The sequence below is a fragment of the Peromyscus californicus genome, unplaced genomic scaffold, assembly GCF_007827085.1.
Source record: "Peromyscus californicus insignis strain IS unplaced genomic scaffold, ASM782708v3 Scaffold_10__1_contigs__length_136768540, whole genome shotgun sequence".
In the NCBI taxonomy this organism is placed as follows: Eukaryota; Metazoa; Chordata; class Mammalia; order Rodentia; family Cricetidae; genus Peromyscus; species Peromyscus californicus.
The window spans coordinates 78,400,482-78,425,959 of NW_026294391.1; the positions used below are offsets into that span (position 1 = coordinate 78,400,482).

A 25,478-nucleotide genomic window follows, 5' to 3' on the forward strand; every position below is an offset into this window, starting at 1 on the left:
AAACAAACTAAGCAAGCTAGTAAGCATCATTCTTCTGTGATTTCTGCTTCAGTTCTGGCCTATGGGTTCCTTCCTTAAGTCCCTTACCTGACTTCCCTCATTGTGACCTGAGAGGATATACTATGAAATAAACCATTTACTCTCCAGTTTGCTTTTGATAATGCTGTCTTCTTTTCATCGTAATAGAAAACTTAACCTAAGGCACCAATTGTGGTTCTTAGAACAAACCTAAATTTGTATAAATATTGTTTTTATGTTTGGTGCTACTTATATGTTAGTCAAATACTTGAACACACTGAAACTTAGAGTAGTTTATATTTTTTCTTAAGCTTAGCCTCTTCCAACTCTAGCAATGAGACAGTGAAATTAAATTAGATGCTATATTAAAAAAGGGCATATATACAGAAAAGTGATGGATAATTCATATATTGAATTGCCGGGGGAAGAAAATGAAACTCTGATTTTTTGGTGTTTTTTTTTTTTTTTTTTTTTTTTTGAGACAGGGTTTCTCTGTGTAGCTCTGGATATCTTGGAACTCTCTTTGTAGACCCGGCTGGCCTCGAACTCACAGAGATTCACCTGCCTCTGCCTCCCAAGTGCTGGGACTAAAGATGTGCACCACCACCACCCAGCTGAAATCCTGATTAACAGAGATTGCAAAATGCTAAACAAAAAAAAATGATGAGTAGTTGATTATAGAGAAAAGAATATACACTGGTGAAATAATAATGAGAGTGTTGAAAGATGGACAAAATTAAGTTCCAAATAAAGATTATTAATTCCACATTTATGAAAATACTAGGACCTATATTGTTCTGAATTAACTCTTAATGGCTTGAATAAAGGCCATTCAAGATTGCTTACTCAGAATCACTTAGCATAGATAATTCCAGCTATCAGTACATAATAACCAAAAGACATAGTGAAAAGCTTCAAGTTAATTTATAGCTGGCTACTGATTTACCATAATATATGTCTCAACAAATGACAGTGGTCATATTCATGTTTCTGTTTGCATCAAGGAGACATCTTTTTAAGATTGTAATTCTTTACTGATCTCAGCTTTTCTTCAGTTCTAGATGTTGCTCTTGTCATTGTATTTAAGAGTTTCACTGAATCAGCATTAACCTACGTCCATGTCTATCAGACTACTCTCAATAACACCTCAGTGGTTCAGTTTGTATTGATTGTATTTATGCTTAGATCCTTTCTGCATGTCTTTATGCACCTCACAAAACTTCTGCAATTCTCTGACTCTGCAACTTTTCTCTCTGTGATCAGCTTTGACTTTATGCATGGAGTAGACTTGGACAGAGATCAAACACAGAATGCAAGGTCTGTATATTTTGATTTGTAAGCAAGTGCTTCTTTATAAAATCTGGAACTATACTCATAACGTAATCACAACTGGAAATTATTGGTTAGCACATTTCTTCCTGGAAGAGATAAGTGAAAAATGTTTATGAGGGAAAAAGTAGGGATACTAAAAACTCTCTGTCTCTCTCTCTCTGTGTCTGTCTGTCTGTCTGTCTCTCTCTCTCTCTCTCTCTCTCTCTCTCTCTCTCTCTCTCTCTCTCTCTCTCTCTGCATATTTATTTCTTAGTGTAAAGATCCAGAGCCTATGAATATTTAAATACACATGTTTATTTGACCAAGAAAAAATGTGGCTATTTCTTTGAGAAAATTGAAGAAGCATTTTAGGCAGAGATTTCTCTATACCATATCAGTTGATGCTCTGCATTTCTTTCACAGCTATGTGTGGTAGTTTGAATGAGATGTCTCCCATAATCCAAACATTTGAATATTTGGTCCATGGTTGGTAGCTGGTTTGAGAGGATTAAGAGATGTGGAGAAAGTATATCACTGGGTGGGCTTTGAGAATTCAAACAGTCATACCATTCTCAGTTTGCTCTTTGCTTCCTGATTATGGTTCCAGATGTGAGCCTTCAGATTCCTGTTCTCACCCCCACACTTTTGCTTTTTGCCCTGAAGGTCTCTAAATCTCTGGAACTATAAACCTAAATAAACCTTTCTATAATTTGCCCTGGTCATGATGTTTTGTCATTGCAACAGAAAGTTAGCAATACAGAAGTAGTTGGTACTATGGACTGGGTGATTGCTGTAAAGAACCTGACCATGAGTTATGTGGGGGGAATGTAGAAGAATTTGAAACTTTAAACTAGAAAAGTGTTTGGATGCTGTAATGGAGCTAAATGGGCCATTCGAGTAGGAGCTTGGGAGACAGCAGTACTGACAATTAGAAGACTGGGGGCACTGTTCAAAAGGTTTCAGAAGGAACAATATTAACAAGCAGGCTAGAGAAAATTCCTGTGATACTTTTGGTAAATAATTTGGCTGCTTTTTACCATTGTCATGTGAACTTGCTTGTGGCTAAATTTAAAATAAATGGACTAATTTCATTGGTGAGGAGATTTCAAGACAGTCTAATATTAACTCTGTATCATGGATATTAGTAATCACTCTTATGCAGATCTACAATGAAAAAAAAGCAAGTAAGGCCAAAAGAAATACAAAATGTACAATATGAAGAGAAAAAAGTACACCAGGTAAGCTTGTGCCAAGAAATATAAGAACATTATGGGGTAGCCTGATCTTCAGTAAAATAAACAAAAGGATACACTTAGCACAATACCTTACTCATCAAAGCTTCCAACTTGTGAAAGGAAAAGGCCTGAGGTTTTTTCTGCACTTAGGAAAAATGAAATATGCTGCAAATGTGACTCAATGCTGCCAAGATCCACCCCATGCTGGTAGCTGAATTTGCACTATTGTTTAAGTTGCATTAGTTCTAGAGTTGTGAAGGATACAAAAGTAAAGGGATATTGGAATCTTCCTCTGTAGTTTCAGAATGCTTCTGAAGCCAAGCATGAAGAGATGCTTCATGGAGGCAATTTTATGAAGCCTGAGTTGCATTGGAGACCACAAGATGTTGGAGATAACAGTGCTTTATGATATCTGCCAAGCAGAATTGCACACAGACACTGAAACATCCTGGAGAGAGAGATCTGTGTTGGCGATGACAAAGATGAAAGGATAAAACCATTGTTTAACATCAGAATTGGAGCTAAACGATTTGGAGTTTGTGCCAGTATATACTCACTATGGCCAAACCCTCTTTTTTTGGAATGGTAATGTATATTCCCTACAAGTATATATTGAAGGAGGCATCTAAATTGATTTTGGATTTTATAGATGATGTCTTATGTCTTGGTAGAACATTTGGGCTTCAAACACCATTGTGACTTTCAAAGTTGGACTAAATGCACTTTGAATTATGATATGTCCATAAAACTGTTGGTGACAGAGAGTGGAATATAGTGGTTTTGATGAGATGCCCTCCAGATTCTGGCATTTGAATACTTGGTCCCCAATTGGTGGATGTTTTAGGAGGATTATGAGGTGTGGCTTCATTGGAGGAAATATGTCATATGTCACTGAGGGAAAGCATTCAAAAGATTCTTGCCTTTTTGAGTTCTCTCTCTCTCTCTCTCTCTCTCTCTCTCTCTCTCTCTCTCTCTCTCTCTCTCTCTCCTTCCTGTTTGTAGTTTAAGATGGGAACTCTCATCTATTGTTGCAGCTTCCTTGTCAGCTGCTTGTTACCGTAATTCTCCATGATAATGTACTCTTTACCCTTTGCAACTGCATGCCAAATAAACCTTTTTTTTTCTGTAGGTTGCCATGGTCAAGGTGTTTTATGACATCAATAGAAAAATAACTAATGCACTAAGTTTGTTTAGTGGGCAAGAGGTCCTTGTGCCCACAAAGAAACACTAAGGAAACTACAAGTGTTATTCATGCAGGATTGTCTCTTCAATGGAATAGATTTATATGTACTTCCAACCTGAAAGGTGAAAATAGATGTAGTTAATAGCCTGGTGATCTGTACTATCTATAGGGCTAGGCCACACCCAAATCCCCCAGACTATTAAGTTTATCCCAGAGTCTTCCTCCCTAGACCTTTATCGTGAGCATTGTTTCTCAGTCAACCAAACCCATTCTTTTGGAAGAGTTACATGTACTTTGCAAAGGAGTTTAGATGTAGTCACACAATAAACTTTATTGTGATAATTGTCACCAGGAAACATTTTTTTCAAAAGTTTCACTGTACTTAAATATGTCTAAAACAAACTGCCTGGGGTCAGACTCTAGAAGTTTGAAACAACACCAGAGTTATGTTGAACTGGGTTTCCTGTTTGCCTCATGTCGATTGTTACTTTGCCAGCCCTGGAGGTTGCTGAAACTCAACATGTTTGAAGAGAAATAATTGTTAAACTCTACATTTTAAGTATTCATATGCAAATATGTTTCACTTTATGAAATTTAAAATGAATGAATATATATGCAATATAGATTTAATTAATTCAAGATAAATTTGACCAAACACCCTTGCCCAAGTAACAATTACATAGGAAAAATATGTAACAACAGAAAGAGGTTTTTTCCCTTGGACTAAAAGTGTTAAGATCACTAAAATTATGCAAAGCATCTTTATGAAGTCTTTATGAAGTTTAATTTAATTCAATAAGTACAAGAAAGTCTAGCCTGCTCTAAAAATTCAACATGAAAACCACAATTTGGGAACTAATCTTTTAAAAATCTGTTTATTCTTAGATTACTGCCAACTTTTCCAAATGACACTGGCTAATTAGGAAGAGAAAAAATGAGAATCACAGTGGATCACACACTGTTGTAATAGACTCCACGATATACACAGATGATTGGGGTATAGCTTTCTTCTTCCTCTCCAATAAATTCTGTCCAAAATAGCAACTAGCTTGCCTCTGTAACATACCATAGTAATTCTAAAACAAACTATAAGTCAGAGGCCACAATAGTAGAATTCCCTTTACTATACACAATAAAAGTTTTCATACAATGTAAAGAAGAAGGTGTCTTTCTCCTTATAATTGTTTTCTTGGCATATGAAAGAATTTAAAATAGTCTCTCTGAAAACATTGTAAATCAATTGTCTCTTATAAGCAGCACTCCTAAGACAAATATATATCTGAATATTTATACATGTCTTATAAAGCAATATTGATATCTGAAATTTTATGTATTGCTATCTGAAAACTTAACCCTGTACCCAGACACATTTCCCTTCTTTAGAGATGTCAAGGAAGTATTCATAAAAGATCACAGGTAAGTAGAAGAATGGCAGGCAAGTTAAGCTTATAAAAACTTTTGATGTTAAATTGCTTTTTAGTCTATGTCCAATGTACTACTTTCAGTTAGATCACTATTTGGCTATGCTAGAAGTTAGTAGAAAAGAGCATTTCCTAAATGATCATTTTTTTCAAACTATCTGCTCGCACTCTCAATTTAATTTAAGTAATGGGCACTGGCAATTTCTGTGGAAAATGAAGAGGAAAAAGAGTAGGGAAAAATTTCATTTTATCAAACAACCAAGTAGACCAAGTACGTCAAACACATGCATTTTCATTTTACTACAAAGAACAGGTTCAACAGAGCATTAAAGAACATATTACCATAGAGACAGCTCTATGCCAGCATATCAACTCAGGATGCATCCAGGTTACTTTTCTGATTTATGGGTCCCATAGCATCCTTCTGTCAAGGTTGAGTCCCATAATAAGAGAAGCAGATTAATTCTAAAGGCATATGACATCCTTCATCTTATTCCCCATTCTCTAACAATTATGAATGAGATACCAATGACCAAGGGATGAGTAAATCTAGAGCTATGAATATTTAAAGCGCAATCTAGTTCACAGTAAAACAAACCCAAATCAGGTATACTAGGTTTCCCAAAATACATCCTACATTTACTTCAAGATTGGTCCCCCTACCTCCAAGCAGTAGCAAATTCTCATTTCCCTCCTTAGCTGTTGTACCTTCTGTCATTTGACATACAGAGTCAGTTTTTATAAGCATTACAAACTTATAAACAACCTTTGGTAATTGTCAGAATGGCTAATATTCATTCATTCAATCATTCATTCATTCATATCTTGGCATAAAAAAACATCTGTGGCATCAAATCTCAAAACTATGTATTTTGAATTAATGTAGAATAAGAATAAATTGCTAGTCAAAATTATATATTAACGTACTGCCCCATGAGGAAAGTCAGCATTATGAATCACATAACAATATTTCTTTTTTTTTTTTTTTTTTTTTTTTTTTTTTTGGTTTTTCGAGACAGGGTTTCTCTGTGTAGCTTTGCACCTTTCCTGGAACTCACTTGGTAGCCCAGGCTGGCCTCGAACTCACAGAGATCCGCCTGCCTCTGCCTCCCGAGTGCTGGGATTAAAGGCGTGTGCCACCACTGCCCAGCACATAACAATATTTCAAAACCTAAAACACATTAGAGTTCTGTGATACAATTCCCCAATTCCCACAAATAAAATTTAAACTACCCTGGCCAGATTTTAATTCCTTTAGATTTTAGAGTGGGAAATAGTAATTTAAAAACATTTTAATCAGCTAAAAAAGTTCTCTCTCTCTCTCTCTCTCTCTCTCTCTCTCTCTCTCTCTCTCTCTCTCTCTCTCTCTCTCTGTAGAAAACCACAGTAAGCATAATTATTTTCATTAGAGGACCAAAAACAGACACAACCTTTATAAAATGTTACTTTTTACATTTCTAAAGTAATTTCAGTAATAATGTGCTGTCTTTCATATACCAAAATGACATTACTGACCCAAGATCAGTAGGTTGAATGATTTGAATTGTGTATTCAGAATGAAGGATAATTATTTTCACCGATTCATTGACATGCTCAGACCTAGCATAACTTTGTGACCCAGAACACATTTGCAGATTCTAAGACTAAGGTAAAGGGTACAGCATGTAATCATGTATTTGAATAAACCTAACCAATTCAGAAAGAAGTCAAAACTATGACATCTCTCCTGTCCTATAGGTAAATTGCCAGAGCAAAATAATTAGTCATGAAGGTTCTTCATCAGTTGAGCAACACTCAGAGAGTATAATTCTCCTAATATTTTCATTACAGCAAAAGCTAAACTCTGTGGTTATCTGAAATGGTTAGAAAATGACTAGAAATAAGCAATTTTCAAACTTGCAGCCTCTTTCACAGGCTTACGTTAAGTGGGGAAAGATAAGTGAGCTCTTCCAAATTGTAGTAGATCAGCATCCAAGAAGCAATTTGCAACTGACTCATCTTCTCAGAGGCCAGGTAGACCAGGAATTTTATAAAATGTAGTACTTGGGTGTCCACTGTTAAGATGATTTCAACAAGTATTAAGTGAGCTTCTGTTTAAAATATATATTAAATGTTATGTATTTTATTCCAAATAGGGGAACTTCAAGTTATGTATGGTCATTGCCTACTTAGGAGAAGCTCAATAACAGGTAAGGAAAAAACAAATACATGAACAAGTATCTTGTTTTAGTCACTGTTTTAATGCCATGAAGAGATACTATGACTGAAGCAATTATAAAAGAAAGCATTTAATTAGGGGTTTGCTTACAGTTTCAGAGGTTTAATCCATTGCCATTATGGCAGGAAGCATGGTGGCATGAAGGCAGATGCTGGAACTTCAGCTGAAAGCTACATCCTGACCATTAAGCAGAGAAAGTGACATTGGGCCTATGTGGGCTTTTGAAACCTTGAAGCCCACCTCCAGTGGCACACTTCTTCCAAACAAACAAAACTTCCTAATCCTTCTCAAATATAGTTCACTTGCTGATGACTAAGAATTCAAATATATGAGTCTATGGGACCATTCCATTTTTATATCAGGCCAGCTACTTCCATATGGTTACGGAACCTGGTAATACAGAAGTTGATATCAGAAGTGGGGTAACACTGACATACAGAAAAGATACCATGGGTTCTCAAGAAGACACTTTTAGGGAATTCTATAAAAGTTAGGCAAATGGAATGGGGATAGAGGTTCATTAAGAAAAAATAAAAAACAGAAGACAACAAACAGGGATGATATTCAACAAATAAAAGTAAAAGGATGTGGACAAGGTTCTAAAATTTGGGGGCAGGAAATTCAAATATATTATAATCAAAGTATGATTAGGGAATTTTTGCTAAATGACATAGTTTTACCTCGTGAGGAAATTTATTTTCCTTACAGTCCAATTTTATTAACAGTTTTACTCCTTATTTTCATTATTGTACTCTTTGTGTTATGTATGGAAAAAGTATGTTTACTAAATGAAAGAGATAATTCACAGAGGATGAAACATCTACATTTCACATAAAATTTAGCTCATTTAACTATAGACAACATCAAGGAGCCTAGAAACCTATACTAGATAGCTATTGTGATGGCTACTCTTTTTTTTTTCTTTTTCTCTTTTTTTCTTTTTTGGTTTTTCAAGACAGGGTTTCTCTTTGTAATCTTGGCTATCCTGGAACTTTCTCTGTAGACTAGCTTGGCCTTGACCTCAGAGATTTGCTGTGGGATGATGTCTTTCTGTATGCTGTGAATATGTGTTGCTCCTATTGGTTGATAAATAAAGCTGCATTGGACTATGGTAGGGCAGGATGGAGCCAGGAAGGAAAATCCAAGAGAGACAGAGGGAGAAGAAAGGAGAGTGGGGCAGATGCTTCGAATTGACAGTGGGAGAAGCAAGATGTGAAAATACTGGTAAGACATTGCCATGTGGCAACTTATAGATTAATAGAAATGGGTTAATTTAAGATATAAAGAGCTAGCTAGCAAGAAGCTTCAGCCATAGGCCATAGCCTTAAGCTTGTAAATAATATTAAGCTTCTGAATGATTATTTTATAAATGGCTGAGGGACCACAGCCAGGTGGTAAAGGAGAAACCTTCCCCGCTACAGAAATCCACCTGGCTCTTCCTCCTGGGTGTAGGGATTAAAAGTTTGTGCCACCATTGTCTGGTTGTAATGGCTATTCTTGTTTGTCAACCAGACTACATCTGGAATGAACTACAATTCAGAAATGGAGGATACACCTGTGAGAGATTTCATTGTTTAGTTTGGAGTGGGTGAATCCACTTCTTGTCCAGACCTTTGAGACGGGAAGATAAATGCCTTTAATCTGGATTTTGAAGCAGGAAGACACACATTTAAGAGGGGCTATACCTTCTGCTGGAAGCCTATATAAGGACATGGATGAAAGAAGCTTTTGCTCTTTCCCTGCTTGCTCTCACCTTGTTGGCAAATGCATTCCTTCCCTGGCATTAGAGCCTACCTCTTCAAGATTCCAGAGTAGATTGAATACCAGCTGAGACATCCTACCTCATGGACTGAACAGCTACTGGATTCTTGGGCTTTCATTTCACAATCAGCCATTGTTGAAATAGCTGGATCACAGTCTATAAATCATTCTAATAAATTCCCTTTGTATCTATATCTATATCTATCTATCTATCTATCATCTATCTATCTATCTATCTATCTATCTATCTATCTAGAGATTCATTCTGTAAGTTCTGTTTCTCTAGAGAACCCTGACTAAAACACCTATAAAATGATTTTTATTGATTACAAAGGTCTCTTCTTACTAAGAATGGTGGCCTTGAAAGCTTAATGAGTTCTGAAACTGATTTGTCACATGGGTATCTGGAAAACAGAGATTTGTCCATGGTCTGATAAGTGATAGAAAAACGGTGACTATGCCTCCAGTGTTACTTTAAACCATAGGGATGGGTCATTATATCACTTTCTGATTTTAATAGGAAAATGATTTTTTGGAAAAATGAAACTTTATTTTTAATGAAGCATTTCTTGGAGGCACTTGGCAAAATAACATCCTTGAGCAAATTGATCCCTAGCTTCTCATCAGCATATTATGAAGTCATATTTTATCTCTTCACATGTAGCAGTTTCAGTCTACATACTAACTTTGAACTTGTCCTACCTTTTGGATCATACCATAGCAGGGAGCCTAGAATGAAGTTCATCATGTGAACAGCTGCAAATGTCAAGCCCTGAGGGTATTTTTGGAATGTAGCTTCCTTTCTGGTCTCAAAATTATGCTTTATGCTTAATATTTAAGCTTTCCGTTTGGAGGAATAAGTGGGCATCATTTTAAACATAAATATGCAATAATTTAAAAAATTCCTTGAGTATGATTATATACACAAACTGTGGGAAAAGTAATGGAGAGACTTAAAATCTCCTTCCTCAAAGAAACTAATATTAGAAGGAGAAGGTGATAGATATAAACTACCTCATTATACCTAATGAGTAGTGACAAGGACTAAAATAGCCAAAAAAAAAATAAGCATCTAAAATTTGAGCTATGGTCTTTAGACACAAGGATAAATTTCCCTGATATTAAATACTTTCTGTTTGGAAAAGAAAACTGTGAGATCTATACTTACTGACCATGCCAAAAAGAAGAAATAACAATGCATGCCAGAAAGAAACAAAACAACAACAAAAAACCCTCGTGATTATTTGTTTGGGGTGTGTGTGTGTGTGTGTGTGTGTGTGTGTGTGTGTGTGTGTGTGTGATATACATGTATGGAATAATGAATGGAGCAAAGCCAAACTGGCAAGTGAAATGTGTGAAGTTGTTGTGAAATGTAAAAACAAAATATAGCATATCCACACAATGGATAAAAAATAAAATATTAATCTATACTACAGCATAGGCACATCTTGAAAACAGCTGGGTATGAGAAGTAAAACAGAAAAGCCACACATTACACCATTTAGTGGGTTATGGAGAAATGAGGAGTGACTGCTTAAGTGGGATAAAGAATTTTGTGGAGGAGGGTGCATTTATTATTTGGATTATTGTAATGACAGAATACTTTTGTGAATACATTTAAAACATTAAAAGGATGAATTACGTAAATGAAATTCAGTGAAACTCTTATTTTAAAAATTTCCTTTGGATTCCTTTAGTATAATGTACAAACCATTAGGCGTTTTGTTTTCCCTGTGGTATGTTTCAATCCTGCATCATTTTCCCATCGCAGCCCCCAAATACTTAAAGGTTAATATGAAACTCATCTAAAGGATACAATGAATTGGTGATTTCTTGGACATTTCAGGCACTTTCCAGGAAAAAAAAAAGGTTTTAACAAAAGTTCAAAGATATATATCCTTCCTTCTATAGCAAACTGTCTCTTTCATGGGCCTTATGAGCACAAAAACAAAGTCTGTAGGCATGCCTACTTTTTGCACGGAAAACATCAACACCTTTGCTGTAAAAAAAATCAGGCACTATCCCTACGCCCCAGTTTAGAACCCCAGACAGTCCTTGCGTTGACTCTAGTCGCCGTGCTTGTTTTTATTTCGTCATTATTTTGCGACAATCCCGCTACTCCTTGACAACGGCGATGCCATCACCATTTGTGCCGCAGCGGATTTTTCACCAACAGTCAAGTCACCTCCATCCAGCCTATCTACCATGAATACCACCAGCCTTGCTGTGCGAAAGTACGGTGAAAGAAACCAGTTCCGTGAAGGGTTCAGAATTGATGCCACCAAGAATGAACAGGATGACAGTAAGATGTTCATTGGGGGACTTTCTCCAGAACTGAACAAGCAAGCACTTCTGAAATACTTGTCTCAGTTCGGTGAGATAATAGATTTTATTATAAAAATAGACCAAAATACTGGCCTCTCTAGGGGATTTGGATTTGTGCTTTTCAAAGATAGTTCTACCGTAGAGAAGGTGTTGCTAGTGAAAGACCACAAAGTGGATGGCAAGAAAGTAGAGTTTAGAAGGGCTAAAGCCATTGAATCTCAATTCCCCATCAAAAAGATTTTTGTGGGTGGGTTGAACCCTCGGATGTCTGAAGAAAAAATAAGAGCCTACTTTGGCACATTTGGGCAGATAGAAGATATTGAGCTTCCACTGTGTTCATATACAAAGAACAGAAGAGCTTTCGGTTTTATAAAATACATGGAGGAAAACCACGCTAGAAAGGTCTTAGAAACCAGATTCCATTTCATTGGCTCCAGCCGTTGTGAAGTTAAAATGGCAGTCCCTAAAGAATATCCCAGAAGACAACAGAGTAAAAGTAAGACTAAAGCTATGGTTAGGGAAAGAAAAAGTGTTCCAGCTGCTGAGTTTGAAAGCCACTGGGGACGAGAAGGCAACCAAGGATTCCATTTTATGGCTAACTCAGATGCTCAAGAAGCCAACCTAGATGCCCACAGAGCTGGCCCATATACTTTCAGAGCAAACTCAAATGTCACTGTGGCAAATGGCACTGGTTTCGGGGATACCCCCAGTGAATTCCAGGCAAGTCCCAATGCTCTGTTGACAAATTCAAGTGCTTTCATGGCAAGCCGGAATGTTTTCACACCAAACTCAAATACTGTAGGGGTAAGCCACTATGCACTGGGGGCAAACACAAATGCCTCCTGGGCAAACCAGTATGCTCTTGGGGCAAGTCCAAATGCGTTCAGGACAAGCCAGTACACTTTGAAACCATACCCAAATGCTTTGGGAGTAAGCCAGTATGCTTTGGCGGCATACCCAAATCCTTTTGGGATAAGCCAATGTGCTTTAGGGGCAACCCCAAATGCCCCCTGGACAAACCAGTATCCTTTCGGAACAAACCCAAATGCTTTTGGGGTAAGCCAGTATGCTTCTGGGACAAGCCCAAATGCTTTTGGAGTAAGCCAGTACACTCAGAGTGCAAACTCAGATGCCTTCAGGCCAAACTACTATGCTTTTTTGGCAAACACATATGATTTCCAGACATCCCCGTGTGTTTTCAGGACAAGCCCATATGCTCTGGGGGCAAACTCAAATGCCTTTGGGGCAAGTCAATATTCTATGGGAGCAACGCAAAATACTTTTGGAGCAAATCAAAATGCCTTTGAAGCAAATGAGAACTTTTGTGGGGCAACTGGCAGTGGCAGAAGCACTGAAGGACTTACCTTCTCTCAAGTACAGGGCCATTTCCCGAATGCCTACAACCCCCTGCCTGCTTTTCGTGGCTCTAATGGAGATTATTTCTTCCAATACAGCTATGAGGCTTATGACTTGGAATCTGCACTTAATTGCAATGTGCAAATAAACCAGTCCTCTCTCCTTGGTAATGGTTCCCAGGGAACTTTTTCAGCATTTTGAAGCCTAAAGATGAAGCCTTTATCCAAGGAGCACTCGGTTCAACAATGAAAGGTTCAGTGACTTAGGGGAAACTGGTCAAACAACTGCCTGATTGGACATTGTCACTACTTGCAGCAACTTTTGAAGTACTAAAACACTTTCCATCACCTTTTGTCACTGGAACTACAAGGAGAAGACAAAGGCTTGAGACTACCTTGGAGAACTTTTTTCTGGAAAATAAAACATTTAAAAGATTTATTTTTTAGTAGCTTTTGTTTTGAATTGGGGTTTTCTTTGTTGGGGTGAGGGGAGGGAAGGAAATTATATCATTTGCCCCCACCCTTGTCTTTTCTATGTTGGTGTTTGGGTTGGAGGTACTTATACAATCACTGATCTTTAGTCCAGCTCTTTTTTTACTTTTACTTTGAGACAGAGGCTCACTAAGGTTACCCAGCCTGTCCTTGAACTCACTATAGTGCAGGGTAACTTAGAACTTGCAATCCTTCTGCGCCAATATCATTTGTTTTGATTTCTAAACATTCAGTGATTTCCTTCATGTGTTGATCTAGTATTTACAGTGATCTATTCTAAGTCAGAAATTACATTCAGTACAGGTAAACAATCTCAAGAGAGGCAAGAAATAGGGTTAAGTATTAGGAAACATTTTATGAAAGATGATTTGCACAGGCATCTAAAACAGATCTGAGCAGGGGGGTTACTGGCGGGGGAGTGGAGTGGGTGGGCCTTTGCCAACATTCTGTGCCAGGAGACATGCAAAGGTGTTGGAAAGGAAGATAGCACTCACTTTAGAAAGACACCAGAAGTTTTTTTGTTTGTTTGTTTATTTTTTAGGAGTAGTTATACTGTATGTATATGCATAATAAGAAAAGGGGGTGGCAAAAAGGGCATGACCATTCTTCTCAACAACAACAAAATGAGTCATAAATGTGAATCATGTCATTTAAATTTTTCTAGTAAATACAGTTTTTAAAGAGAAAGCATTTTAATGTTAAATGCTATTTAAAAATATAATCAAAAATTCATTTCAATATGTAATCAAGATAATTATTGAGAATTTTTTACATCATTCTTGGCATACCCAGTCACTGGAATCTAGTATATTTTACTTTTATAGGACATCTCAGCTCTAATTAGTTTTGTTTCAAAGGCTCAACATATGTGGCTACTGTCTGTCATGTAGAACAGTGCAGACTCAAACCAGACCTACATTATTTACTGAGAGTATTTCTATCTTTAAGGCATTAAGGAGAATTTTTTAAAAATTTAAAAGAGAATGATACAGGACATCAAAGACCTGGTATATACCTAACTGAAAGCACAGAACTCTTCTGTAGCATGCTGAAATCAATTTCTATCTTCAGATAACTCCTCATCAAGAAGGAATGGCAAGAATGAAACTGAAATTCTGACAGTTTTATAATATGGGAAAATTTTTTAAGGAGACACTGAAATTTACTCTGTACCTTTGTATTTATTAGAATATAAATATCCTGAAGGCAAAAAGTAAACTGCCCTTTGTTTTTGTATTATTCTTAGTATCTAGCAATGACTTTTACACATAGTAGGAGATTAGAATAATGATTAATGACATGAGAATGAAACTGATATATATGCATATGCATATACATGTACATATAGATATAGATATAGACAGATATGGTGCACAACAGGAAAGACAAGAAAAAGTACTAGAAGAAAATGATAAGGATGCTATTTTCAAATTTACCTGAAATTTTTGTTTGAATATTTGAACAAATTTTGTAGCTTCAGTGGGAGAATTTAATATATGACTTGTAATTATATTTTATTAAAATATGAAGTCTAAATATGACACTAATTCTAAAAGCAAAATTACTACATAGAACTAAATACTTGTTATATAGATTCCACCTACAAATAATATTTTGATGTCCATTGCTTTTTAGAATTAAAGCATATTGAATTTTGGTTTGCAAGCCCCAGTTGATACATCTACTGAATTAATTTAAATATTGCTTTAACTGATGTTTCCTAATTAGGAAACTATATGCTTATCATACTGTGCTGTCATAAAACATAGGGGAAGTTCCTAGAAAAACTAACAATAGAATTCATAAAGCTAAATGCATTAAACAATAGTGAATGCAGTTAACATTATGAAAATGTCTGCAAGTATGTATTTGGGACAAACGACACACATACAGACATATCCTTCAGAAAGTGTTCAGAAGCAATCTGCTTCCATTCACTGGAGTTAACTAGTTAAAGGCAGGTGACTTGTTGTTATTAAGAACATCTGTTTCTACTTCCCCTGAAAATAAGCTTGTCTATTGAGACGAAATATAGCAGTCTGATACTGGCTGTTTGATGTAAAGAATTACTCCAAATAAAATTTCACTAAGTTCAGAGTCACTGCAGAAGATGTTTTGATACTTCATTTTGCCCTGTGATGCTATTCTAGTTTTAGAAACTACATAAGTTTTTATTTTTTCTGGTTCCAGCTGGTTCATTAGTTGATTTAGATTAAAAAAAAAAACCTTCAGTAGAAAAAAGTAGGATTAGTTTTGATTTCCATATTTTGTATATGTTCAGAAAAATTAGTTTAAAGTTATTTCTATTTTGGGTGGCTATGATGAATTCAAGATTCTTCTTATGCCTATACATTTTAATTGTTAGAAATTAGGTTATATGGTGTTTTCAGAAGTATGAAATGACTATTTCTTCTCATATCAATCCAATAAATTCTCATACTGTTTATGTATAGGTATATAAGACATATAGATATACACATACACATGATTAGATGCTATCTAAGAAAACATGTGAAATCCATATTTTAAAAGATTTAGTAGAAATTTGTATGCCATAAATGTCATAAATATACTCTAATCGCCCTTCAATACTGAAATGACTGTTTAAATTTTGGGCCTTTGAAAAGGTTCATCCAAAATATTAGCCACTAGTCAAACCTATATTTTTGAGATGTTGTTTATTAATCAGCATCCATACTTTCATACTTAGATAAAGTATATTCCTAAGAAGAAGACCTCAACTACTATAGAATTAGAAAAGTAGAATTACAAGAAAAGATTTTTTTTTATTTTTATTTATTTTTTTTTATTTTTTTTTTTTTGGTTTTTTTTTTTCGAGACAGGGTTTCTCTGTGTAGCTTTGCGCCTTTCCTGGAACTCGCTTTGGAGACCAGGCTGGCCTCGAACTCACAGAGATCCGCCTGCCTCTGCCTCCCGAGTGCTGGGATTAAAGGCGTGCGCCACCACCACCCGGCAAGGAAGCTGAGTTAGAAAAGGGAAATGTGCAAAAAAGATTCCTATTTACACCATGTATAGATCAGCAGCATTTCTTTTAGCTAATACATTATGTTATATAAGGTGTGTAATTTGTAAGAAAATGAACCTTTGGAGGAAGTTGAATTTAGAAAATAAAATACTATTTATGAGAAAAAATACATTTTATCTAAATTAGATCTTTTTACTTTTAATTTACTAGATTCCACAGTCAACATTCCTACAAATACCATGGCAAATCTTCCCAACTCTGCACTGAGAAACTACCCCTGGAATACCGAGCAGATTGTATAATTTATATTAACTAAGTCAATTTGAATTGCCCAGATCTTTTTTAGTGATACATAGCTTTCATGCATCCTTTCTGTAGTGAAGAATGTGAGTATATGTTATGAATTATAACTTGCCACCTCTAGAACTATGTCCTAAGCAAAAGACAAAGATCCTACTAGAGGAGTTCTGATGTGATAGATAATGTTGAAGCGGTACCAGTCGGTTACTTAAGCTGAGAAACATCCCATACTACCCATATAGTCATTGTAATGTTTCATGGTCACTGTTGACATTTAATGAAAATGACTAATAATTGTTAATCATGCCTTCCCAATTACACTTTTCCACAAGCTGCAATGTTCATTTTCACATGCAGAAATGTGTAAAACCGGGGACTTTTGTAAATAAAAAGCATCAACTTTGCCAACGATAGTCTCTGCCATAAAACTATATAACTCATTGGTCTGTAGAAGAACTATGATATAAAGTATATTAAAACAGCTCTATAAATGCAAATACAACAAAAAATACAATTGATTTTTATGGATTGCAAGCCTTAAATGTAAGTAAAAGCTCCATAGATTGCTAGACACAGCCTGAGAAAATGTCAAAATGGTTCCCTAAGGGAAATCAGAATGATGTTTCAGAATACCATTTTTAACAGCCCCCACTGTTCATTGTTACTCCCTGATTTGCTTGGGGGAAGGATTGTCACAGAAGTGCTAAAAAGGCTCCTAAAAACTAAAACCATAAGATATTGCTTAAAGGGAAAAATGCATGGTTGCTGTCTACAAGTCTCCTGCTAGAATTCACTTTTGTAATTCCATTTGTACAGTCACATAAACACATAGGAGTTTTATCTTATCCACTAAAGCCCTTAAAGGATTCATTTGAAGAAATAAATAACAAGCACACAACTCCAGTATTTATAGATTACTGGAAGGTCAACATCTATGGGGAAAACTAATCAGCTAATAGCTATCCAGACTCCCTACACAGATGATTTATTTCTGCCATTCAGGGAAAAAGAGAAAGGTTTGACTAATTTTCTCAGTCCTTAGAGGCAATTGGGGACAATAGTGAAATCTGATTGCAGCATCCTAATATAAAGTGGTAGAGCTAGCTGAATATTTCTCTTCTGTTTTGTAATAAAAAATATTAATAATACAAATAATAGCAGCCATTTTTTCCAGAAGTATGAGGTATTTTATTCAGTTTAACTCTCACAGTGACTATTTTTTAAATCTGGTCATTGTTTCTATCACATAAATGGGAGGCCCCAGGTTTAAGTTATTTGTGCACAGAAACACAGCTAGTCAGTGATAGATTCAGGCTATGAATGCACCTGTTTCAACTTCCCTGAGGCCTGTTTGATTTTTCACTGTATGGCATTGCCTCCCTTAGCGTGGCATCATGTGCAAAGTAAGTAAAAAGGGAACTTTTTCATTCTAAGAAAAAAGTACTCAGGTAAAGATAGTAAGATCAGAAGCATGTAGATGAAAGACAAAGGGGCTAGAACCTGAGGTGCAGTAGCAGTGGTAACAACCATAAAAATAAATTGCACAACAAAAGACTATTTTGAAAGGTAGATAAAGAGAGATACATATTTTTTAAATCATGAAAGTACAGTGACACTTCGATTTCCTATGCAAAAGCATTAACTTTTGAAAAACTGCAGGCTATATCTGATGCAGCATTTTGACTGTGCAATTCACCAAAATGTAGTATAGAAAATACTGTATTGTACAAAGAGGAAAACAGGGACACAATACCAAAATTTGGTTTCAGAAAATTAAAACAGCAATTTTCCTTATGAAAGAGGTGATTCTATGGCTTACCATTTTGTGGGACTCAAACTGGAATTTTTGGCCAATCATTTATTGTTGAAACCTATGTTTATAAATGTGGAAAAGCCAGTGTGTGTATATATGTATATTAAAATTTTCATTCTACCTTTGAACATCATAGGAGAAATTGGAAAAGAAATATCTTCAGTGAAATATAGAGGACAAAAAAATGTCAAGAGAGGTTAGTTTTAGAGCTTGAGACAGAGTGGATTAAAATCCCTGAACAGGGACTCAAAAGTCTCTTAAGATAACAACCACCAACAGCTAATGGCTTTAAAGAGCATCTTTCCCCACAAACTGTGCCAAGATAAAAAAAAAAAAGGGAAATGCTATAACAAAAAGTAAGATTTATTGAATTTGAAATACTCCACTGAGTTACCTTGGAAGTAGTGAATGAAGTAGTTGGAAAAAAAAATGTGTGTATGTGAGTGTGTGTACACAGATACAGGGAAAGTCATCACAGAAAGATATGTGTCTGTGTATACATCACCACATTTTTCTAAAAGACTCCTCAAGTCTCCAAAGCCTATGCAATTATTTTCTACCACATTAAAAGTGCATATACTCTGGAAAATTAACTGAAAAATAAGATTTATTTTTAATCTGCATTGTACTGTCTCCAAAGTCAGTGTCCTAGCTACATTTCATTGTTATTGAGGGAAATGTTATCTTGTTTCTCTGCTTTAGAGGGTATCATGAAGAAATGAAATCAGAGAGATTCAGGTGGAAAATGAGACTCAGAGAAAGTTTAACACTCAAAAACACTACTGTCCCAGAAAATTGCAATAGAAGGAGCTTTAGACCCTACGCCATAGTAAAATAAATTGAAATCATACTTAGCAATGCAACTTTACATACATATATAAACAACTGGTTGGTTTTTAAAGTTTTCAGGGAAATATAGATCATTGATCAAGCATTACAGTTTGTGTCTAATAAAGACAGTCTTTAAAGAGTACTTTAAAATGTTGAGCTAGGAAGATTGTTTAGTAGATAAGCTGCCTCATAAACATGAAGAACTGAATTTAACCCTAGCTCCCACATAAAAACCCAGGTATGGTGACATATGCTTCAGTGCTGAGGAAGTGGGCACTAGAGCATCCCTGGGGTTCACTGGCCAGCCAGTGCAGCTGAATCAGTAAGCTCCAGATCAATGAAAGACTGTCTAGAAAAAAGTGGATGGTGTTTCTAAGGATGACATCAAAGTTGTTAACTGATTTCCACTTGTATTTCCACACACGATACACACACATGCATGCATGTACACAAACACATAAATTCAAAGAAAACAATGTTGATACTCCATCAAGACTACCCTAAAAAGTTACCGTAATTGAGGCAAGTAAGAAAGATGGAAAATTAAAGGAAAAATGAGAAGGAAAAGGAGCTCCTGCCCCTAGGGTCTGGTTCAAGCCTCCAGATACCTGACAAGCAAGAATTCTAGGACAATTAACAACAACTACGAAGGTAGTTGACAAAGAGATACCATTTTTTTACATATAGATATGCAAAAATAGTCATAGGTGTCTCTCAGGAATCACCCTATAATCTCATTTAGCTTCCTAAGCAAGCCTTTGAAGATAATAGCTTCAAATTCCATCAAAATTGGATATACGACTGTTGTTAAAGACAATGAAGTGCCACTCACTCTTGAAAAGTCCACATCCATGCTTTCATGGTTGTCTTTATTTTATCCCAAGCACATCTGTCCTTCTCGTCACCTGGATGCTTAAAATATCTATTTAAACGTTTTAATGAACCACAAACCTACTTTGTGCTTGCTCATCCTGAAATTATTTTCTTCATTGAACCCTAGGATGTTGTTTTACCTGAGTGAACTTCCCTAGATGACTAAGAAACTGCTGAGACTCATGTGACAATGTAGAGGTATGTTTCTGTCCCTCTCAATACTGATGGAAATGATTCATACTGAACTTCTGATATTTCACTTGATGTTAATTTCAGTGATCTGTTGAAGACATTTATATAGTGTCTGTGGTTAGAAAGTTGTTGTGAAATATTAAAGATGTGCTACATTCTTTTATGTTATGGAGTATTTGTTTAACGATGCAAAGATGTATGGCATTCTTTTATGTTGCACTTGTTTAACTCTGTGAAGCTGTGTTACTTTGCCTGCCTAAAACACCTGATGGTCTAATAAAAAGCTGAACAGCCAATAGATAGGCATGAGAGGGATAGGCAGGGCTGAGGGCTGGCAGGCAGAGAGAATAAATAGAATGGGGGAAAGAACAGAAAGGGAAGAAGGGAAAAGGAGAAGAAGAGGACGCCAGGGGCCAGCCACCCAGTTACACAGCCAGCCCTAGAGTAAGAAGGAAAGAAAGGTATATAGAATAGAGAAAGGTAAAAGCCCAGAGGCAAAAGGTTGATAGGATAATTTGTTAAGAAAAGCCAGCTAGAAATAAGCCAAGCTAAGGCCAGGCATTCATAAGAAAGAGTAAGTCTCTGAATATTTATTTGGGAGCTAGGTGCTGGACCCCCAAAGAGCAAAGAGTAAAGAAAAGAAAACCACAGAAATCTCTTTGGCCATTTATTCTCTAGCAAATGACTTCTGTCAATACAGTTTTGAATTAGTGGTATGTGTGTGTGGGTTTGGGGATTCAATGAAAAGGAAATAGAAACATAGTTCTTTATATTGGAATTATCAGAATTTGGCTGGAACTAAACCAAATATAGCATACATTTCAATTCCAACAACATTTCAGCTTATTACTGGACTAGAAAATGTTGAAACAGGGCCATAAAGGTAGCTCAGTGGACAATGGTGCTTACCATCAAGCCTAATGACCCCAGTTTGATTGTATAGCCCCATATGGTAGAAAGATAGGATGGTCTCTGACAAGTTGTCCTCTGAAATCCAAATATAGACTGTGACATACATACATACATACATACATACATACATACACACACACACTAAATAAACAAATGTTACAGAAAACATTGAAAAATAACTAATAACCATTATCATATTAACCATACATGAATAAATAACAATGCAAAAATATGGGAGAAAATGGAATAATTCTTGATAAATGTATAAAATTAGTGCAGTCTAAATTAATTAATGTACCCAAAGTCCAGAAGGGCCAAGTATAGTATACTTTATTAGTACTGGCTAGTTTTATGTCAACCTGACACAATCTAGAGTCATCAGAGAGGAGGGAGGCTTAATTTAGAAAACGTCTCCATAAGATTTGGCTGTGGCCAAGCTTGCAGGCCATTTTCTTAATTAGTGATTCATGGAGGAGAACCCAGCCCATTGTGGGCTTATCCTAAACCCTACTTCTTAAGATTCTACCAGCTTCTAATAGTATCATCAGCTAAGGAACAAGTCTTCAGTGCATGAACTCTGGGAGATATTTAAGATCTAGACAATAATATGAATATAACTGTTTTTCCATAGAGCATTCATTTATACGGGAGCTCTTTGCTATATTCCATTGGTGAGAGAGTCACGGGTTCTGCCAGCACTCAATAGAGGAAAATTGTACAAGACTTTGACTTTGGGGGACTGCTTACAATTCCACACACAATAAAAAGTAAATAAAGAAGCATAAGTATCAACTGTGCCATACAAGAAAATATGGTAAATGGAAAATAAAATCAAGAGGCACTCTTTGAAAATGTGTTTCACCATGAAGAGACAAAGGTATAAGAACAGCTACTCAAAATGAATTTCAAATAGTTATTAAAAAGCCAACTGAGATGTAACTGAATGCAATCTCTACTATGGTAGATGTTGTCCTTGGTGAGTTTTTTGTCATATATAAGGAAGAGATAATTAGTGTACCTTAACTGTATAAAATAAAGGGTTTCATGTGCTGTGGGATGGTCTGTATGTCAAATGTGTTGCTGATTGGTCAATGAATAAATCACTGATTGGTCAGTGGCCAGGCAGGAAGTATAGGCGGGACTAACAGAGAGGAGAATTGAGAGAACAGGAAGCTGGGTGAGAGAGACACTACCAGCCGCCATGATGAGAAACAGCATGAGAAGACTCCGGTAAGCCACAAGCCACGTGGCAAGGTATAGACTTATAGAAATGGATTAATTTAAGCTGTAAGAACAGTTAGCAAGAAGCCTGCCATGGCCATACAGTTTGTAACCAATATAAGTCTCTATGTTTACTTGGTTGGGTCTGAGAGGCTGTGGGACTGGCAGGTGAGAGAGATTTGTCCTGACTGTGGGCCGGGCAGGAAAACTCTAGCTACAAATGGCGCCCAACGTGTTGGCAAGAGTTTCCACCTAAAACCTGAGTAAAAAGATTCTAAAACAGAGCTAAAAACAGCTCCTAGTTGTCTCTTTCAAGCTAGTGGCAGCCTGAGTGTTTGAGCTACTATGGCGGGTTACTGGCGTGCATGCTCGACCTGCAGTATGGTGGGAATGAGGACTCTGCAAGTGGCACATTAAGCTGCATGGTGGATTTAGCCTTTGGTAGTACAAAACAAAAAAAAGAGGTTTCTGGGCTACACGCTGCTTGGATAAAAGCATAGACCCACTATTTCTGAGAGTTGATGGCTTCCAGAGCTGGCGTAAAACGTATCACCGCCATGTTGGGAAGCTGAAGTGGGCAGAGCCAGCAGCGCCAGCACCGTTTCAGGATTAGAAGGCTGCAGTTCAAAGCAATAGGCTCAAGCTAATATAAAAAAATAAGCCACGTAAAGATGGCTACCACACAAAGAATCTGGATTATGTTCTCTTTGATATTTGTAACTAATGAAAAACATTTGATTACAAAAGCTGTTGAGCTATGCCAAAATGTATATTTTAAAGGTACCTTGACTTCAAAATTTGGATGTAAGGATATGTTGCTTTGGAAAGGAGGCTCTGCTTTTGTTTCCACAGAAAGCCAGAGGCTATAGATTTGTTCCAGATTAAGACACATCAGGTTTGACCAGCCAAGACCACCTGAAAGGTCTCCGATGACACCATGGCCCAGATGATCCAACATCCAGAACCGTTTCAAGGCAACTGGCTCAGACGATACACCCTCATGGACTACTCCATAACCCTAAAATATTCTTTGTGTCCCCATAAGATACAGCGCCCCCCTCCAGCAGGAAGTAGTAAGAGAAGCTACACCCAAATTCTCAAATATACCAAGCTGACTTTGGAGATGTGTGAAGGTTAAAACCTTCCTTTTTAAGAAAAGAAAAGGGGAAGTGCTGTGGGATGGTCTGTATGTCAAATGTGTTGCTGATTGGTCAATGAATAAATCACTGATTGGTCAGTGGCCAGGCAGGAAGTATAGGCGGGACTAACAGAGAGGAGAATTGAGAGAACAGGAAGCTGGGTGAGAGAGACACTGCCAGATGCCATGATGAGAAACAGCATGAGAAGATGCCGGTAAGCCACGAGCCACGTGGCAAGGTATAGACTTATAGAAATGGATTAATTTAAGCTGTAAGAACAGTTAGCAAGAAGCCTGCCATGGCCATACAGTTTGTAACCAATATAAGTCTCTATGTTTACTTGGTTGGGTCTGAGAGGCTGTGGGACTGGCAGGTGAGAGAGATTTGTCCTGACTGTGGGCCAGGCAGGAAAACTCTAGCTACATTTCATGTATATGGATCATATATAGATCCATATCAAAATGGCATGGCTAAATCATATGATTGTTCTTTGTAAATTTTATAATGTTGTAAGATGACTAATTGGTTAAGTATGAAAAAGTTTCACTTTTGATGATTGGTGCTAGTGATATTTTTATTTCATATTTACTTGTTTAGTGTCTTTTTTGTGGTTCTATTGCTGTTATAAAGCATTGTGACCAAAAGCAATTTGGCTTACATATTTGGGTCACAGACCACTGAAGGAGGCCTAGGCAGCAAATTGAGGCAGGAACTGAAGCAGAAGCTACAGAGGAAAACTGCTTACTGGATTGCTCGTTATAGCTTGCTCAGTCCCCTTTCTTATAGCAGACAGGACATGGATTGCAGCAGCCACAGTGAGATGGGCCCTATCACATAAATAATAATAATAATAATAATAATAATAATGATAATAGTAATAATAATAATAATAATTCTCCACAACCTTACCCACAGGCCAATCTGACACAGGCATTTTATCAATTGAGGTTCCCTCTTTCCAAATGACTTTAGTTTGTGTCAACCTGACATAAAACTATAGAGCATTATTTACTCCTTGTCATATTGACATGCAAATATATTCAATTAGATTCTTTCTTTCTCATTTGTCCCCAAAATGGCCTTATAATACTGATATCACAATATAAAACATTCCAACTTTTAAAATGCCCCCCACAGTCTTTAAAAATTCAAACACTTGCCAAGCATAGTGGTGCACATCTTTAATCCCAGCACTCAGAGGCAGAGGCAGGCAAATCTCTGTGAGGTCTAGACCAGTGTAGTCTACAAAGTGAGTTCTAGGACAGCTAGGGCTACACAGAGATACTCTGTCTTGAAAAAAAAACCTCAAACACTTTAAAAGTCCAGTCTCTTTAAAACATCCAAAGTCTCTTCTTCAAAGTTCAAAAGTTCTCTAAAATATTCAAAGTCTCTCTAAAATATTTAAAATCCTTCTAAAATATACAAAGTTTTATAACGATAAGTTCCTATAAACAACAAGAATAACAAACAAGCTAAATATTTTCTCATTCAAAGAGGGAAGAGGGAAAAACAGGAGAGAGCTGCAATCAAATCAAAGCAAAACCAAAGTTTAGAGACTAATGTCTTGGACCCACTCACAATCGTCCTCTGGGTTCAAAAAAGCCTCTAAAGAACAAATGGCTTCTCTTCTTGGCACAGGACAGCTTCACTCTACCTACAGCTGATCATCCCACCATAATGGTGCTTCCAAACATGCTGCACTAGGCTGCACTTCAACCAATAGCTTTTCCTGTACTCTCTTCAGGGATTTTGACCCTGTTAATGTATCTCCATGACCTCTTCACATTTTTAAAATCAGTACCACCTCAAGGACTCTTATAATACCAGCACAAGACACAACATTGGCCCCTCTGGATCACAGTTTCTGTGTGCTGATCACAAGTAAATAATTC

The 25,478-nt window shown here is 36.6% G+C and overlaps 1 protein-coding gene across 1 annotated transcript; it reads left to right on the forward strand.

Moving 5' to 3' along the window:
• Nucleotides 1–11,352: 11,352 nt before the first annotated feature.
• LOC128115351 (RNA-binding protein Musashi homolog 2-like) lies at nucleotides 11,353–13,029 on the forward strand. The gene has a single exon (XM_052745926.1). The coding sequence runs from the start codon at nucleotides 11,353–11,355 to the stop codon at nucleotides 13,027–13,029; it is 1,677 nt and encodes a 558-aa protein (XP_052601886.1).
• The last annotated feature ends 12,449 nt before the right edge of the window (nucleotides 13,030–25,478 follow it).

Bases quoted from the DNA above. Each gene is read 5' to 3' on its own strand.
- LOC128115351 (XM_052745926.1), top strand. From the start codon at position 11,353: ATGAATACCACCAGCCTTGCTGTGCGAAAGTACGGTGAAAGAAACCAG.